Source organism: Hyperolius riggenbachi, chromosome 2, assembly GCF_040937935.1.
Source record: "Hyperolius riggenbachi isolate aHypRig1 chromosome 2, aHypRig1.pri, whole genome shotgun sequence".
Classification (NCBI taxonomy): Eukaryota; Metazoa; Chordata; class Amphibia; order Anura; family Hyperoliidae; genus Hyperolius; species Hyperolius riggenbachi.
Genome location: NC_090647.1, coordinates 197,203,449 through 197,222,762, shown reverse-complemented (window position 1 = coordinate 197,222,762; position 19,314 = coordinate 197,203,449). Strand labels below are relative to the sequence as shown.

The window sequence follows — 19,314 nt, the reverse complement described above, 5'->3', positions numbered from 1 at the left end:
GCTGGTGGCTACTTATCTCTGCCAGAAGCAGCAGGATAGTGAGGCATCGGAGGGTGGGGGCACCCATGGACATCTCACAGTCATGCTGAGGAAAAATACATCAGCACAGTGAATCTGCTTTTATCCCTGTATGAGGATTTTATAAATAAGCTGGACATTTTTTTTTCACCTGTGGAAAATACTAGGGTTCTGCCAAATTGCATATATACAAATACACTTTGGATTCCTCCACCTTTTTATGTATGTATATATACGGTAATATGTCTCTAAATGGTTACATCTGTGCTATTTGTCCTCCTAATGTGGTAGTCTGTGTCATATCCATTTGACATATCTGATGTAAGCTATTACATGGCTTGCCCTTCTTTCCCACTAACATTGCAGAGCTCCAGATTCCAATGTAACTTTATGTGGCGTGAAAGGATGATTAAGTGATGATGCTAATATTTTCCTGAATGTTGGAAGATCCTAATGACTGACTCTGTACTTGTGCTGGCTGCTCCAAATGTATGCATCCAGGTCACCTGTAGCTTTGTTCAGATCATGTCCATCATGGTAATAGTAGTAGCAGCAGTATCTCATTACAGTAAACTTTGAGGGTCGGAGCATACTAGGCAGAATCGCATATGCGTTTTCCATGGCAAATTGATTCTGCCTAGTGTGTTCCTACCCTGATGTAGTAAACCTCTTGCTAGGGATGAAAATGCTTGGGAGAACTCGTGGAGTATCAGCCGATACATTTGTAATGTTCTGATTTGCTGGTCATAATCATGTTAAACCAGGAAGTCATCACAGCATATTTAGAAACTTACAAACTATCAGCTGATCACATGCTTCTCCATGAGTTTACTAAGCATTTCCACCCGTACCTCTGGTCATAGTAAACTCTTTCCCTAGGTCCCAGCAAATCGACTTGTATTTCTATACAATGTATAGCAAATTCTGATCTACTATAGTAAACTTCTGGAATAGTAAACTACTTGGCCAGGTCCCTTGAAGTTTACTATAAGACTGCTTCCACACAGGGACGTTACAGGTGCACGTTAGTGCAGCCTGTAACGCTCCCCCAACGCACAGCAATGTAACACAAGTGGGCTGTTCACACTGCCCACGTTGCGTTACATGTAACGATGCACGTTGTAGTGAAAGTGCAGTACGCTGTGCGTTCTAGCGGCTTTAGCCGCGTTAGACTGTTTGCACATGCTCAGTGGGGGGCGGAGAGGAGGCGGGGAGATGCCGCTACAGTAGCCGCACACATGGCTACTTAATATGCACTGCACTGGCGGCCGCTGATTGGCCGGCGGGACCACGTGATGCGGAGTGTCTCGCTCCGCATCACGTGGTCCCGCCGGCCAATCAGCGCCACCCTGGGAGACCTTATGCGGATAGAGCCGCCTAACGCGGCTCACTCTACCGTCCTCTCCCGCACCAACATGCGTTGCGTTAGGGGCACGTTATGCGACCATAACGTCCCCTAAAACGCAACGTCCTGGTGTGTAAGTAGCCTAAATGGATACTACTGTGGAAATAGCAGTGTGCATCTTTCTTGTAGCCCATTGTTTAAATTGTCACTGCAAATTCACTCCTATTGCTGGTCTACAGAATACAACAGGCTTGTCTTTGGCATGGATAGAGAGGGAAAGTGTGTGCTGCTTTGCCATATGTTGAATATAAACATCTAAAGTTATCCAGATGAGTGCACCAGAGGAATGTCTGGATCTTATGACTGAGTAACCAGAATATGCAGGGAGTTTATGCCCGGCTGTTTTTAGAAAGTATATACATTTGTACATTACTTTTCGTTATTGTAATAAGTTGTATTTATTTAATTCAGTTATATAGCACTTATGAAATTCACAACATGTTAGACTACATACAGCCACTCCCATCACCTCCTGCCTCAATGGTACTTGAGTTGCTGTTTTGTATCAGGCTACGTGCATACTTAGCAGAAACGCAAGCGTTGCGGAAAATGCTGCGTTTTTGCCACTAATGGAAGTCTATGGGCCGCAGGAAAAAACGCAGATTAAAAAACCGCATGCGTTTTTGATGCGTGCATTTTTAAAAACGCAGGTTTTGTTGCATAAAAAAACGCACATGATGGAAGTCAATGGAAACGCAATGGTATGCATTTTCCATGCGTTTTCTATGTGTTTTGGTAAAAAAAAAAAAGTGTTATGTATTTCCGCTTCCTGTTGTCTTCCTAGTGATTTGCATAAAGCACAAAAGAAAATCGCATATAAAATGCATATGCATTTGTATATGCGAACCAAAATGCATTAAAACGCACACAAAACGTTTGAAAAATGTATCTACGGTAAAAAAAACCCTAACGCAAATGCACAAAAAAGCAGCAACAACGCACACAACATAAAATGAAACCTGGCATAAAACGCAGCCTTTCATTGCTCTGTTATACATGCACCTACCCTCAGAACTCTCATGGAGAAGCATGTTTGATCAGGTGATAGATTTTAAAAGGCTTTGATTTGCTGTGATCTATTCCTTCTCATAGCCTTGTGCACACGTACAAGGACTGTTACCCAGGAGGAGGATGAGGACACCTTAACCATTCTGTCACTTGATCAAATCTATCAAATTCTTCTTTATCAGTTCTGCTACACACAATCAACCAGCCTCCCAAAAAAGTGAGCGCCCTCCACTCTCCCTTTTTGAAGGTTATTTTGTATTACAGTATTTATTTTCAGGGATAAACAAACAGTTAATCATCATTGGTCCTTTTGGATTGTTGACAACCAAACAGAAGATGTGCTTCTGAATTTTCCCTACTATTACTGGTGGCCCTACAGCACAGCTGGACAAATCCCAGGAGCCAGATAGCCAATACTCTTATTAGAGGAGTTTGCTAGGAATGCATGTTAAAAACACAGAGCTTGTGATATGGCAGCCATCCGCAATCAAATACTGAATTCATTCACATTATATTGGGTCATATTGGGACCAATTTGCTATCGTATATTGATCATTTCTTTCTCCTTGGATTTACAATGTCATTCTGTCAATTTAAATGACTGTTTTGAAGTAGAAGATGGCAGCTTAGACAACAATAGGGTTTTAATAAGCAGGAGAGCATGAGTTACTTTTTATATGCAGTCCGAGAAGTGATTGCTGGAGCAGTAACGAGATGCACTTGTGTGCTCTAACACCAACCAGCATACAATTTTCTAAAAATAGTTTTGTAATGATCTATGCACACCTAATAAAAATTACTATTTTAGTGCTTAACACAGTAAATAAATTAGAGGAACTTGCCAAAAAAACCCTGGCCTGTAGCCAAAATACAAACATCTGTCATGAATGCTAATGAGGTTCTTTTAACTCATCAGCTATGAATACAGCTCATAGGTATCTTTTACATGCAGGGAACTTTGCGTGGGCACATCTTTATTTTATTTTGACCTCTTACATGCTTTCTTTGGCCCTTACAGAATCTGAAAGCTGACCCTGAAGAATTATTCAGAAAACTGGAAAAGATTGGCAAGGGATCTTTTGGAGAAGTTTTTAAAGGGATTGACAATAGGACTCAGAAAGTCATCGCTATTAAAATCATAGACCTTGAAGAGGCTGAAGATGAAATAGAAGACATCCAACAAGAAATCACAGTGCTGAGCCAGTGCGATAGCCCTTATGTAACAAAGTACTACGGCTCTTATCTGAAGGTAAGGGACATAGAAATAGAAATTTTGCCTAGTGTATAGTGTTTCTTTTTTGACATTGCATGTCTAGTCAATGTAAACTGTATAGTGCAACATAAATATAGGGGATTTTATACTTTCCATTCCGCCTACGATCTGCATTATCCACATGCACATACATGGAGAGATTATTTACATAGACAAGATAATCAACTTAGAAAAAGTTATAGAGTCAAGTCAAGAAAGTAATATAGTTGTTACGCAATCCACTTATAAATACAAATACAGTACTGCTGGGTCTGGTGTGTGTGTGTGTGTGTAGAGGGGGGGGGGGGGGGTGTTGGCTGTCACAACAACTTAACCACTACAAGTGAATCTGGAAGTTGTTGGACAGGAATGGCCACTGTTGACAGTCTGGAGCATTCAGAGTCTCAAAGGTTTGCACCATCAGGAAGAATGTGTTGGCTTGCTGAGAGGGTCTCATAGAAGCCTTCCCTCCTTTTATGCCCTCAGGGAAGAAAGATTTATAGAACGTTAGGAAAGGAGTGGGAAATCTTTAGAGAAAGGGCCCAGTTTCCCCAGTCATTTGCTATATGACAAGGTTTAAAACTTTATAGTTCTGCCACTACAGAAGTACTCCTATTAGGTTGCTCTAGAAGCTTAAATGGCTCCCAAATTCTCTCGTTTGAGTATTTTTCACGATGTATTATTTTATTACCTGTCTGGCTTGGTTTGTATAAAGGGCTCTCTTGCCAAAGCTGCACGCTGTTCAGCTGACAAAACAGCCTTCTTTAGTCCAAACTCCTCCCCCTTTTCCCATTATTGCTCAGGTGAGATGGTCAGAGAGTAGCTGGTAGGGTGCACCGCCCAGTCTTTCCCTGTAAGCACAAAGCATAACCTATGTCTTGTAGCTAGGTTTTACAATTCTCTACATAAAGCTTAAAGGTAACCTGAGGTGAGAGGGATTTGGAGGCTGACCTCTTTATTTCCTTGTAAACCATGCCAGTTGCTTGGCAGCCCTGTTCATTTTCTGGCATAAGCAATGTCCGAGTCAAAACCCTGGAACAACCATATGTCTAATCCAGTAAAACCTGTATCAGCTGAGTCAGAGTACCTGATCCGCTGCATACTTGTTCATGGTTTATGGCTTAAAGTATTAGAGGCTCAGGATCACCAGGGCTGCCAGGCATTTGGTGTTATTGAAAAGGAAATAAATATGGCAGCATCCATATCCCTCTCACCTCGGGTTCCCTTTAAAAGATGGTTACCTGTTGTGTATGGGTAACTATGCAGCAAGTACCTAGGTAGTCAACATACCAATAGATGTCTGTCTCTTTCATCCAAATTATTTATGCTGAATTGTAAGGATGAATATACAATCCTGCACAGTTTGCCTCTGTCAAAAGCTTTGCTGTGGATGAATATGAGGCCTCCATACTGTACTGTATTGAGAGGGATGTAAAAACTGCCTTCTGTATCCCCTTTTAAAGATACTCTGAAGCGAGAAAAATTCTCGCTTCAGAGCTCATAGTTAGCCCCTGCTAAAACACCGCTATCCCGCGGCTAAACTGGGGTCCCTTCACCCCCGAACCCACCCCCGCAAACCTTGGTCGCAAACTTGGTCGTGAAATTTTCGTTTCCTGGAGGCAGGGCTAACTGCTGCAGCCCTGCCTCTAGTCGCGTCTATCAGACTCGCATCGCCGCCTCTCCCCCGCCCCTCTCAGTGAAGGAAGACTGAGAGGGGCGGGGAGAGGCAGAGATACGCGTCTGACAGACGCACGTGTGGCAGGGCTGCGGCAGTTAGCCCTGCCCCAATGCGGAAGCGCTCCCCCGCTGTACGGAGGGGATTTGGGGGTGAAGGGACCCCCGTTAAACCGCGGGATAGCGGCGTTTTAGCAGGGGCACACATGCCCCTGCTATCTATGAGCTCTGAAGCGAGATTTATTCTCGCTTCAGACTCTCTTTAAAATGTTCTGGGGTTATCCTGGCTAATTTGTACTGCCTGAGTCTTCATCTTCAACAAGCATGCAGCCAGAGAAGTCAGAGAGCGATCACACCTGAGATGTGTGCGCATTCTGAATGAAGGGATCAAAGTGATAAAGGCAGGGGATCAGTACAGCAGCCAGGCAATTTCTTTTGAGTTCAGGCTTCCTCTTCTCTCTCTCTTCTCAGTTTCTGTAAACCAATTACAGTGGGATTTAATGTAATCATTATGTCATACAAACACATCATGAATGCCATAAAGCAATTGGCCACCGCATTACTGGTTCAATGCGTAAATTTTTACGCATTGAACCAGTAATGCGTAAAAATGTATGTGTTAATGTTCCTGCACTACAAAAATGTACGCAATGCGTCCCGCCGACCTCCGAGGTCGGCAAGCTGCCAGCGGGGGACTGGAGCAGCAGTGAGTGACTGGGAGGGCACAGGATGGCTGCATGGGGCTGGTAGAAGCCCCAGGTAAGTGAAACTCATTTTTTTTATTTTGCTTGGACATTCCCTTTAACTCACACCACAGATTTTCAATTATATTTAGGTCTGGGGACTGAGATGGCAATTCCAGAACATTGTACTTGTTCCTCTGAATACCTTAGTGGATTTTGAGCATTGTTTAGGGTTGTTGTCTTGTTGAAAGATCCAGCCTTGGCGCAGCTTCAACTTTGTCACTGATTCGTCGACATTGGTCTCCAGAATCTTTTATTATTATTTTTATTATTATTATTTTTTATTTATATAGCGCCAACATATTCCGCAGCGCTTTACAAAGCACAATAAGACGACAAGGGGAACATAGATATACTAACAAATTGTAAAACAGAGTTCCAAGCAGCACAAATATTGTGACAAAAACAGTAAACATTAGGAGGAGGACCCTGCCCTTGCGAGCTTACAATCTAGAATCTGCTGATATTAAGTGGAATCCATGCATCCCTCAACTTTGACATGATTCCCAATCCCTGCACTGGCCATACAGCCCCACAGCATGATGGAACCACTACCATATTTTACTGTAGGTGTCAGATGTTTTTCTTGGAATGCTTTGTTGTTTTTCCCCATGCATAACGCCCCTTCTTACGCCCGAATAACTCAATTTTAGTTTCATCAGTCCACAGCACCTTATTACAAAATGAAGCTGGTGTGTCCAAATGTGCTTTAGCATTCCTCTGCATCACTCTCGCATCCAGCAGCTCCTTGTGTAAAGTGCGCTGAATGGTTAAATGATGCACAGTGACTCTGTCATACTCACGTGGCTCTGCTCCGTCCTCCGCGTCCTCCGCGTGTTACTTCCGCGTTGCACTGGCGTCCTCTGGTCTCTGTGCGCGCGCGCGTTGCCGGCCGCGGTTTAGCGACGGCTGCCGGGGGCGTGCATACGTTTGTACGGAATGGCGTCAGACCTCGCGTACGCATGCGCGGGGTTTTGGCGGACGTTCGTACGCATGCGCAGCGGCCAGGATTACGCGCCAAAGTGCAGCCCTGCCCCTATAAAAGGCCTGCTCTCCCAGCAGTCGGTGCTGTTCGTTCTGACAGCTAGTGTGTGGTTCGCCTGTCTAGCCCTTGAGCTCCGGCCAGCCTTTTACTTGTTTGATCTGCCGTTGTGACCTGGATTGCCTGACTACTCTTGATCTTCTGCCCCTGGTTTGACCCTTTGCCTGATACTTGACCACGTCTGTCTGCCGCCTGCCTTGACCCTGCCTGCAACTGGTTTACGTCTGCCTGCCGCCTGCCTCGACCTTACGCCTGTATTCCGACTAAACGCCTGCCTGCTGCCTGCCTCGACCTCACGCCTGCCTCTCGACTACGTCTGTCTGCTGCCTGCCCTGACCTTTGCCCGGACCCGGATTACGCTTACTGGATACTCTACACTGAGGTGTCGCTGTTCTTTCAACCACCAGCTGAGATTATCCCAGTAGTGACCTGGTGCACACTAGGCAGCTAAGTCCAGCCTTCCCTTCGGGGTTTGTCGGTGAAGACCCATGGACGCTTAGACCCCACTACTGGGCAACATCTCTTCCTGCGGTGGAAGAATCAACAGCGGCCGAAGATATAACAGACTCCATCTGCAGCAAGATGATTTTGTAGGTCTTTGGTGCTGGTCTGTGGGTTGACTCTGACTGTTCTCACCATTCGTCGCTTCTGCTTATCCGAGATATTTCTTGGTCTGCCACTTCGAGCCTTAGCTTGAACTGAGCCTGTGGACTTCTATGTCATCAATATGTTCCTAACTGTGGTAACAGACAGCTGAATTCTCTGAGTCGAATTTCTGTATGCTTCCCCTAGACCATGATGGTGAACAATCTTTGTCTTCAGGTCATTTGAGACCCCTATGTTGCTACTCTTCAAAAAAAGTTAACTTAGAACTGACCCCCTTAAATACTCTTTCTCATAATTGGATTCAACTGTGTATGTAGGTCAGAGGTCACTGAGCTTACTGAGCCAATTTGAGTTCCAAAAATTAGTTCTAAAGGTTTTGGAATCAATAAAATGACAACCGTCCCCAAATTTAGGCACCCGCTTAATTTTATTTAAACAATTATTGCGCAATTATTGAGCCAATTAAGGTGGGAACGGTCATCTCCCTTCTGCAAGGAGAGCCTCAGGCCTGGGCTCTGCAGCTGAGAGACCAGCAACATGCATCTCTTAGTACCTTGGAAACATTCTTTACTGCCCTGGCCGAACTGTATGACGATCCAGGACGAGCTGCCTCTGCAGAATCGGCTCTACAATCCCTTCGACAGGGTAGACGCCCTGTGGAGGAGTATGTCACTGACTTCCGCCGTGTGAGTCCTGATACACAGTGGAATGACGCTGCATTAAAATTCCAGTTCCGATTGGGTCTTTGTGATTCTCTTAAAGATGAGCTGGCCCGAGTGGGTATTCCCGAGACTCTTCAAGAGCTTATAAAACTAGCCATTCAAATTGATCGTAGATTAAGGGAGAGACGTTTGGAGAAATCAGGTGTATTCAGATCCGCCTGGAGTCCGTCAGTTCCTGTTATCCCACCAGTTCCGGTGGTTAGTGGTCCTTCCTCTTCATTAGAAGAGCCCGAGCCGATGCAGATTGGGCTTACCCGTTCTCCATTAACTACTGAGGAACGCCAACGTCGACGTACCGCTAACCTATGCCTTTATTGTGGAGCTACCGGTCACTTCCTCCAAGCCTGCCCTGTAAGGCCTCCAAGTAAGTCTACTATAAGTAAGGATTACTTCTCACAGGTCTCTTCAGGATCCTCAGCTCATATCTCCTTATCTCTTTCCCTGCAGGGTCCAGGAGGAGTGATCGTACTTAAAGCCATTGTCGACTCCGGAGCATGCTCTTGTTTCATGGATACCAACTTAGCCCAGCAACTACATCTACCAGTTCGAAACAAGAGCCAATGTCTTCCTGTACAATTAGCCGATGGATCGGCCATTAGTTCTGGGCCTATTGCACAAGAAACCCTACCTTTACTGGTTACCCTCTCTTCTGAACACCAAGAGTATCTCAGCTTTGATCTGCTCCCATCTCCCTTATTTCCTGTGATTCTGGGTATACCATGGCTGCAGGCACATAATCCCAGCATTGACTGGACAACAGGCAGGATCAACTTCTCATCATCATACTGTGCACAGTTTTGCCTTCCTCAGATTGGACGTCTCTTATGCGTTAGTTCAGAGATCAAGTCCACAGTTCCTGCCTGTTACCATGACTTCCTAGACGTCTTTGATGAAAGGGCAGCTGAGACTCTACCCCCACATCGAGTCTATGACTGTCCTATAGAACTTCTCCCGGGTTCGGAAATTCCATTTGGACACATCTTTCCTCTGACCCTGAAACCAAAGCTTTGAAAGATTATATTGAAGAAAATCTTCGGAAGGGATTTATTCGACATTCTACCTCACCCGCAGGCGCAGGCATATTTTTTGTGGAGAAGAAAGATGGAACTCTTAGACCGTGTGTTGATTACAGAGCGTTAAATAAAATCACCATTAAGAACAGATATCCTCTGCCCTTGGTACCCGATCTCTTCCAACGTCTTCGTACAGCCAAAGTGTTCTCTAAGTTGGATCTCCGGGGAGCATACAATCTTGTCCGCATCAGGGAAGGAGACGAGTGGAAAACGGCATTCCGGTCTCGCTTCGGACATTATGAGTATCTGGTGATGCCATTCGGCCTGTGCAACGCCCCAGCAACCTTTCAGCACTTCGTGAATGACATCTTTAGAGATTTTCTGGATACTTTTATGATCGTTTATCTGGATGATATTCTTATCTACTCTTCTTCCTTGGAGGAACATCGGAAGCAGGTTAAGAGGGTGCTAGGGCGCCTGAGAGTTCATGGTCTTTTTGCAAAACCTACAAAATGTGAGTTTGAAAGATCAACTGTTCAGTTCCTGGGATTTCATATTTCTCCCGAGGGTATAGCCATGGATCCTCAGAAGATCTCTGCTATTCTTGACTGGCCAGTTCCCACTGATAAGAAGGGAATACAGAGATTCATTGGCTTTGCCAACTTTTACCGGAAGTTTATAAAGGGGTTCTCGGCAGTGGTGGCACCTATCACTCAACTCACGAAGGCTCACATTAGTTTCTGTTGGACTTCTGAGGCACAAAAAGCTTTTGAACAGTTGAAGATTCTGTTTACCTCCGCTCCAATTTTACACCATGCAGATCCTACTCAACCATTTATAGTAGAAGTGGATGCTTCAGAAACTGCGGTTGGTGCAGTTTTATCACAACGCTTTGGACCAAAGAATCTCCTTTACCCAGTGGCTTTCTTTTCCAGGAAATTAAGTGGGGCCGAGAAAAATTATGATATCGGAGATCGAGAACTTTTGGCAATTAAGCTGGCATTAGAGGAGTGGCGCTATCTACTAGAAGGTGCCCAACATCCATTCATTATCTACACCGATCATCGGAATCTGGAATACCTCCGTACTGCTAAACGTCTCCGCCCCAGACAGGCCAGGTGGGCATTATTTTTCTCCAGGTTTGAGTTTCACTTAACCTATCGACCCGGTTCCAAGAATGTTAAAGCAGATGCACTTTCCAGAATGTATCCGGGGGAAGTTGACCTCTAGACATCTGATACAATTCTCTCATCTCGGCACTTCCTCATATCCCAAATCAAACAAGTATCAACCTCCTGGCAACCCGATCCTTCTTTAAGTCTTCAGTTTCGGGATGGACTCTTTATGCATGAAGAGAATATTTTTGTTCCTGAACCACTAAGATGCTCGGTTTTGCAGTTATTTCATGACCATAAGATGGCCGGTCATGGTGGTGTGGCCAAAACAGCAGAGTTACTCCAAAGGAACTTCTGGTGGCCCGGTCTGAAGAAAGATTGTTGTGAATATATTTCTTCCTGCTCGACATGTGCTAGGTCTAAGAGTCTGAGGTCAAAACCATGGGGCTTGTTATCTCCACTTCCCATCCCATCCCGCCCTTGGGACATGATCGCGATGGATTTTATTGTAGAATTACCATCTTCCTCTGGTTTCACCGTGATCTTTGTGATCGTGGACCGTCTCACCAAGATGGCTCACTTTATACCATTAAAATCCATTCCAACTGCGGCCATTACAGCTGAGGTCTTCATCAGAGAGGTCGTGAGGCTTCATGGACTTCCTTCTGACGTTGTCACTGATAGAGGGGTGCAGTTCACTTCCAAATTTTGGCAAGAGTTATGCAAGAAACTGGAGATCCGTTCTTCATTGACATCAGGATATCACCCACAATCTAATGGTCAAACGGAAAGAACGAACCAGACTTTAGAACAATACCTTCGTTGCTTTTCTTCAGTAACACAAGATGACTGGTCCTCTTTACTTCCTGTTGCAGAATTTGTTTATAATAACAACATCCACTCTTCTACAGGACAGTCACCATTTCTAGCAAACTATGGTTTCCATCCTACAGTATTCCCAGATGTTAAAGTGCATTCTCAGGTTCCGGAGGTTCAGGCAAGGATGGAATGGCTTGTTGAAAATTTTAAATTACTCCAGGAAAATATTCAGCAAGCTCAGGCAAGAATGAAGACACAGGCTGATAAGAGGAGAAAGGAAAGTCCTGACTTCAAGGTGGGTGATCAAGTCTGGTTATCCACAACTAATCTGAAGATACGATGTCCTTCGAAGAAACTGGGACCTAAGTATGTTGGTCCTTTCCCTATTATTAAAAAGATTAATGAGGTTGCTTTTAAAGTTGCATTGCCGGATTCAATGAAGATCCATCCTGTTTTTCATGTTTCTTGTTTTAAGGCAGTAGTTCCGGACAAATTTCCTGGAAGGTCGGTCGGTCAGCCTCAGTCGGTCTTGGTTGATGGTGGGGAGGAATTCGAGGTGGAGAGGATTTTGGATTGCAGGAGACGGGGAAGATCGGTTCAGTATCTTATTAAGTGGAAAGGTTTTGGTCCGGAGGAAAACTCTTGGGACCCAGCACGGAACGTTCACGCACCTATATTAGTCAATACGTTTCATAGACAGCATCCAGAAAAGCCTTGTCCTGAAGGCATTCGGAGACTGCCCGTAGGGGGGGGGGGGGGGCAGTGTCATACTCACGTGGCTCTGCTCCGTCCTCGGCGTCCTCCGCGTGTTACTTCCGCGTTGCACTGGCGTCCTCTGGTGTCTGTGCGCGCGCGCGTTGCCGGCCGCGGTTTAGCGACGGCTGCCGGGGGCGTGCGTACGTTTGTACGGAATGGCGTCAGACCTCGCGTACGCATGCGCGGGGTTTTGGCGGACGTTTGTACGCATACGCAGCGGCCAGGATTACGCGCCAAAGTGCAGCCCTGCCCCTATAAAAGGCCTGCTCTCCCAGCAGTCGGTGCTGTTCGTTCTGACAGCTAGTGTGTGGTTCGCCTGTCTAGCCCTTGAGCTCCGGCCAGCCTTTTACTTGTTTGATCTGCCGTTGTGACCTGGATTGCCTGACTACTCTTGATCTTCTGCCCCTGGTTTGATCCTTTGCCTGATACTTGACCACGTCTGTCTGCCGCCTGCCTTGACCCTGCCTGCAACTGGTTTACGTCTGCCTGCCGCCTGCCTCGACCTTACGCCTGTATTCCGACTAAACGCCTGCCTGCTGCCTGCCTCAACCTCACGCCTGCCTCTCGACTACGTCTGTCTGCTGCCTGCCCTGACCTTTGCCCGGACCCGGATTACGCTTACTGGATACTCTACACTGAGGTGTCGCTGTTCTTTCAACCACCAGCTGAGATTATCCCAGTAGTGACCTGGTGCACACTAGGCAGCTAAGTCCAGCCTTCCCTTCGGGGTTTGTCGGTGAAGACCCATGGACGCTTAGACCCCACTACTGGGCAACATCTCTTCCTGCGGTGGAAGAATCAACAGCGGCCGAAGATATAACAGACTCCATCTGCAGCAAGATGATTTTGTAGGTCTTTGGTGCTGGTCTGTGGGTTGACTCTGACTGTTCTCACCATTCGTCGCTTCTGCTTATCCGAGATATTTCTTGGTCTGCCACTTCGAGCCTTAGCTTGAACTGAGCCTGTGGACTTCTATGTCATCAATATGTTCCTAACTGTGGTAACAGACAGCTGAATTCTCTGAGTCGAATTTCTGTATGCTTCCCCTAGACCATGATGGTGAACAATCTTTGTCTTCAGGTCATTTGAGACCCCTATGTTGCTACTCTTCAAAAAAAGTTAACTTAGAACTGACCCCCTTAAATACTCTTTCTCATAATTGGATTCAACTGTGTATGTAGGTCAGAGGTCACTGAGCTTACTGAGCCAATTTGAGTTCCAAAAATTAGTTCTAAAGGTTTTGGAATCAATAAAATGACAACCGTCCCCAAATTTAGGCACCCGCTTAATTTTATTTAAACAATTATTGCGCACTTTCTGTAAATCCAATAAACTTAATTTCACGTCTCAAATATCATTGTTTGTGTCTCCTATATGATGTATTTAACTGACATTTTTTTATCGTAACAACCAACGATTTATACAGGAAAATCATGACAATTAACAAGGTTGCCCAAACTTTCGCACCCCACTGTATATCAAATGCAGCAATTACCTCACATATGAGATGTAGCAATTGCGCTACATATGAGATGCAGCAATTGCCCCACATATGAGATGCAGCAATAACCCTACATATGAAATACAGCAATTACCCCCACATAAGAAATGCAGCATTCACCCCCTCTTTATTTTTCTGTCATTTATTTAACCAGCTACCGACCACCTAACACTGACGGGCAGTGGGAGCGTGGCTGCTGGGGGACTACCTAACGCTGATTAGTGTCAAAGTGCGGTGGGCGGGATTAGCAGGAAATGCATGCTCATAAACAGAGCGGGGGTCCATCAACAGCGATTGGAGCTGGCAGGTTGTAATAAAATGGGGGAAAAAAACCTAATTTACATTTGTACAGTGCTGCGATCTAGCACAGCACTGTACAGGGGACTCCCTCGTCACTTAACTGTCTCCAGGAGTGGCTCACAATGTAATCCCTCATAGGATGATGCCTTTTAGAGGGTAGTGTAGTGTAATGGCCCGTACTCACGGGCTGCAAATGTTGCCTGTCGCCATCACACGTGAGCGTGTGGGCAACAGGCCGGCGACAGCTCCTCGCCAGGTCCCTCCGCGTACACATGCGGAAGAGGGACCAGCGGCGAGACGGAAGCTGTCGCCGACGTTCCTCCTCCCCCCGCCGGAAGCTCCATTTACCACAATGGAGGTTGCTGTCGCTAGTCCGCGTACTCACGCGGACTAGCGACAGTTGCGGGGGAGGTGCGGCGGCGACTGTCGCCATGCGATTGAAAGTTTAAATCGCATGGCGACATGAGCGACGGGCGACAGTTCGGGGTGCGCGCGCGTGCGACGGCCCATACTCACGGGCGACCTGTCGCCGCAACACGCGCGCGCCGCGTGTTGCGGCGACAAAAGTCCCTCGTGAGTATGGGCCATAAGGATTGCAGTCAGGACCAAGTTGAGGGGGAGAGAGGTAATTTAAAAAAAAAAAGGATTTTTTTTTATTAAAAAAAAAAAAACTTTAAAAATTTTAATAAAAATAATATAAAACATAGCAGCAGCAGTCAGAGACCACCCAAAAAATGCTCCATTAGTGGCAAGTAAAGGAGGTAAAATTAATTTGGCTGCCAAGTTGTATGGCCAAGCAATAAATTGTTTAAGTGGCAAAGTGCTGAAATGTAAAAAAAATCGCCTGGTCAACTAGGGGGTATAAAGAAGGTGGCCTAATCTTTATCATCTCCAAATTCCCGTATGATTCAGCATCTGTGGGATGCTGGGAAGAACAAGTCTGACGTATTGAGGCCCCACCTAGCACCTTATAAAAGGGGTCTAATGTTAATTTCTAGGTGTCAGATACCACAGGTCAGGCATCTTTTTTTTGTAGTCCATGAATCTGTGGGTCAGACCTGTTACAATATTAGAAAGGATTTGATTTCATGTTTTGCTTTATCAGTATGAGATTATTGAATACATGGTTTCCAAAACGTTATTTTAAAATGTTCGCCTCCCTCTGTCCCCCTCCGCCAATGTCTTGCCAAGTGCGGCTGGTGGCGCCGTAGTATGGCAGCCTCGGCCCTTGACTTTCGGCCATTATCCTCTCCCCCTCCCCCCCCCCTTCCAGAACCTGTATGAGCCAAAACCAGGTACAACCCCCATTTGTACTTGGCGAAATAAATGATTCTGATCTTAGCACACAGCCTATTGCTAGCTGTGGTGGCTGGTAGACTAATTGCTAACTATTCAGAGTTTCATTTGTGTAAATATTATGTAAAGCGTGTACAGTGCATTGCTGTGATGTAATAATTAAAATAAGTTTTTTTTGTGTAAAACAGCCCAGTTATTTTCCTGACATCTTTATTTTAGACAGAATCTTTTTTTTTTTTTTTTTTATTTTGTTTTTTTATTTCCTTATTTGATGATGCCCAGTGTATTGTAAAGCAGTGACAAATCATACCTCCCAACTTTTGGAGACAGCAAAAAGGCCTTGTTCATATTGCTTTCAGTTTGCATTAGCGTTCGCGGTTTGCGGTTTTTAACCGGTTCAGCACCGCAGTCCGAAAATCTCATGCATCCGTGCAACGTTCACCTCCCATTCATTCGCCTATAACTTTATTGCTACTTATCACAATGAATTGATCTATATCTTGTTTTTCCGCCACTAATTAGGCTTTCTTTGGGTAGTACATTTTGCTAACAATTATTTTTTTCTAAATCTATTTTAACAGGAAGATTAAGAAAGAAATGAAAAAAATTCATTATTTCTCATTTTTTGGCCATTATAGTTTGAAATTAATATACGCTACCGTAATTAAAACTCATGTATTTTATTTGCCCATCTGTCCCGGTTATTACACCGTTTAAATGATGTCCCTATCACAATTTATGGTGCCGATATTTCATTTAGAAATAAAGGTGCATTTTTTCAATTTGCGTCCATCACTATTTATAAGCTTATAATTTTAAATAATATAATAACATATTCTCTTGACATGCATATTTAAAAAGTTCGAACCCTTGGGTAACTATGTTGTTTTTGTTTTTTTTAATTGTATTTTTTTTTTTTTTTTAATAAAAAGAGTGTATGTGGGTAATTTTTGGTGTGGGAGGGAAACTGCTAATTTTTTAATTAAAAAAAAAATATTATTTTACATTTAAATGTATGTTGGTGCAGTTTACTATTTGGCCACAAGATGGCCACAGTGAAAGTCCTGGATGCGAACGATCTCGCATCCAGGAACTCGCATCCAGGAACTAAAATGCTGGGGAGAAGTTTCCTGGGGGCAGAAATACCGCGCTCTCTGGAGAGAAAGCGTCGGTATTTCTGCGGGGAAGTTAGATCGGTGAATGGGAATTATATTTCCATTCACTGATCGGGGGGCTAGCGGCGGGCAGCGGGGGCGCGCCCGGTCGCGCGCACCAGCCGGCGGCAGCAGCAGTGCCTATCTGGACGAGGAAACTCGTCCAGATAGGCCGAACTGGTTAACGCATTTTTTTTCAATTCCCGGCTATTCGGTGGGCAGGTTGTTTTTTTGTTTTGTTTTTGTTTTGTGTGCATTTTGTATGCTTTTCTGGGGGGGGGGGGGGGGGGGGGGTTCGCTTTTCGGCTACATTTTTGAAGATTTTAAAGAGCCCTTGCGCCAAATAATGCACATTAACATTATTAAAGATTAAATGTGTGTAATGTGTAGCATATATAAGGGGAGTCTTACCTGCAATGCTTTGTGGGTTGTGGAGAGGACTATAGCCATGGATGATGAGTTGCTTGTTTTTTTGTGTGTTGATGTCTTAATGATGAGTAGAAGGGCCAGGCCTTGACAGTACTGGGTGCATCCCATGAATGTCAGCAGAGATGTCATGGCTCAGTGTCACTCAATTTACCTTGTTTTGTGCGTTCAGCCTTACAAAATATGTGTATACACCTGTTTGATTATAGTCAGCTGGTTTTCATTTTTTTTTTTTTGCATGTGTTTCTGTAGTACCATGTGTAAGGTATTTAATGTTCCCTCATAGCCAAGTGCACCTCATATTTGTTGTTTTAGTCAAATATCACCATATTTAACACCTACTTCCTTACCACCAGCTATAGACTATCACTTTGCTCCCACTATACCCACATTTCTAAAAATGTCACAGGCACATTCGTTATCCTGCAATACTTTAACTTATCTAAAAAGAAGAGAGGACAAATGTTTTTGTTTTAGTGGTTTTTTTTGTTTGTTTGTTTGTTTGTTTTTTAAGGTTGCCATTCATGCAAAAAAAATCAAAATCTAAATCAAAACAGTTAACAGCAGGAACTGTTATATTTGCAACCAACAAATGACAATGGTACACATGTAATAATGACATTTTTTGGGGTGTTCAAGAGCGTACAATATGGGCAGGACAATTTGTGGCCCAGACTTCAACAATGACCTACACTGTTGATGCAGCCTATATGTTGTACCCAGAGTATGAGCAAAACCATTTTTTTACACTGACGTGTTAAAAAATGTCATTTTGTAAATGTCAGATAAGAAATAACAGTAAAATCTTCTCAACATAAAATGTCAACAATAACATACAAACAAAAATGCACCCTAAATGGAAGGAGGACACATTAATTATCGTCCACAAACCATTCTGGTGAGATACTGTGTGTCTCACTGGCTGGGAACTCTTGGTGTGGCCTGTTGTAGCCACTACCTTGACCAACTAGATCTGTATACACTGGTGTGTCAGGAGAGGGTTCTTGTAGGCTGGATGTTCTTGGAGGTATGGGTGGTTTGATGGGTGGATAGTACTGCTGTGCAGACATATGAGGATAGGATGGCATACTTTGCATTGAGAACTGATGAGAGTTATAGACAGGTTGACTATGGTAAGGTTGCTGTACTGGGTGCCTGTATGGCTCACTATGTTGACCCATATGACTATGGCCATAATCTGCATTGTTTTGGTTTCGCATAGGTGAGTCTGGTGTCATAGATTTGGTCAAAACCTCAATCCTATCACGTTTAGCTAGCAACAATTTCTCCTCAGGAAGTTTTTGCAAACATGGCACTAGACTCAAAAGGAATTGAGTACAGGGCTCATTCAGTGGATCAAAAGCTTCATTTCTTTTTTCCATATGTGTGACAGCTTTTTCTATGGAAGTGACCATTTTCATCTCATATTCTGCTCTACTCATGCCTCTTCCTGATTTTCTGTACTGATAGCTGGAGCTACTTCTGTATGACACAGTACGTGTAACTGGTGGTGACATATGTGTGGATGGGCTGTCTGGAGAGTGCATGGGCATGTTGGGCTTCTTCTTCCTGCACAGATGTTGTGCTAGTACTCTGTGTTGAAGGGTCACTGATATCTACATTTTCATTTGAAGCTCCTGGGGTCTCTTCATCAGGAAAACTGTCTTCAGTACTGTTAAGAAAAGAGAATAGTAATAATCGTCTCCTTATTCACTGTAAGCATCATGGCTAACCCCTGCATCAGTGGCCATACTTACACTCCAGTAGTATGTGGCTTCAGGAACTCCAATAATTTAGCAAATTTGTATGGTTTGCGTTTGCTAGCGCCAGCACCACTTCTTTCTTCCCTCTTTTGGCTCTCCAGACTTCCATTGGGTCAATGTCAATAATTTATTTCAATGTGATAATTACTAGCAACAGGACATAAATAAGCAGCGCACCAGGGCTATGGAGTCGGAGTCAGAGCAATTTTTGGGTACCTGGAGTCGGGAAAAAATGCACCAACTCCTAATGAATTTATACTGTAATTAAAATAGAAAATATGATTAAATGTTCTATTTCTCAGATAATAGTCATCATAACTCATATATATATATATATATATATATATATATATATATATATATATATATATATATATATATATATATATATATATATATATATATATATATACATATACAGTATTAGCTCTGCTTAGTCCACAAAAATGAAATAAACCAATCAAAAAATAGTTGCTTGTGCTACTTAAAGCAGTCCCCGTATTTTTAAAGTCAGATATACATATGATTGTGACTGTATATATGATGTGTACACAGGAATCTCTTCTATATACGAAATAACATCTATGCAGTAAGTACAAAGCCTGATGTGTAGCCGTGTCACTAATAGAGATGGTCAATGAGATGGAAATAATTCTGCACTGATGCTGGTTTATGCAAATGTATGCACTTCCTTTGCTCAT

General features: G+C 44.0%; 1 protein-coding gene across 1 annotated transcript in view; it reads left to right on the top strand.

Moving 5' to 3' along the window:
* Positions 1–19,314, top strand: part of STK24 (serine/threonine kinase 24) — a 103,266-nt gene that overhangs the window by 43,899 nt on the left and 40,053 nt on the right. Inside the window, exon 2 of the mRNA XM_068267957.1 lies at positions 3,450–3,680. Coding sequence (XP_068124058.1) covers positions 3,450–3,680 — 231 coding nt within the window. The remainder of the gene's footprint in view (positions 1–3,449; positions 3,681–19,314) is intronic.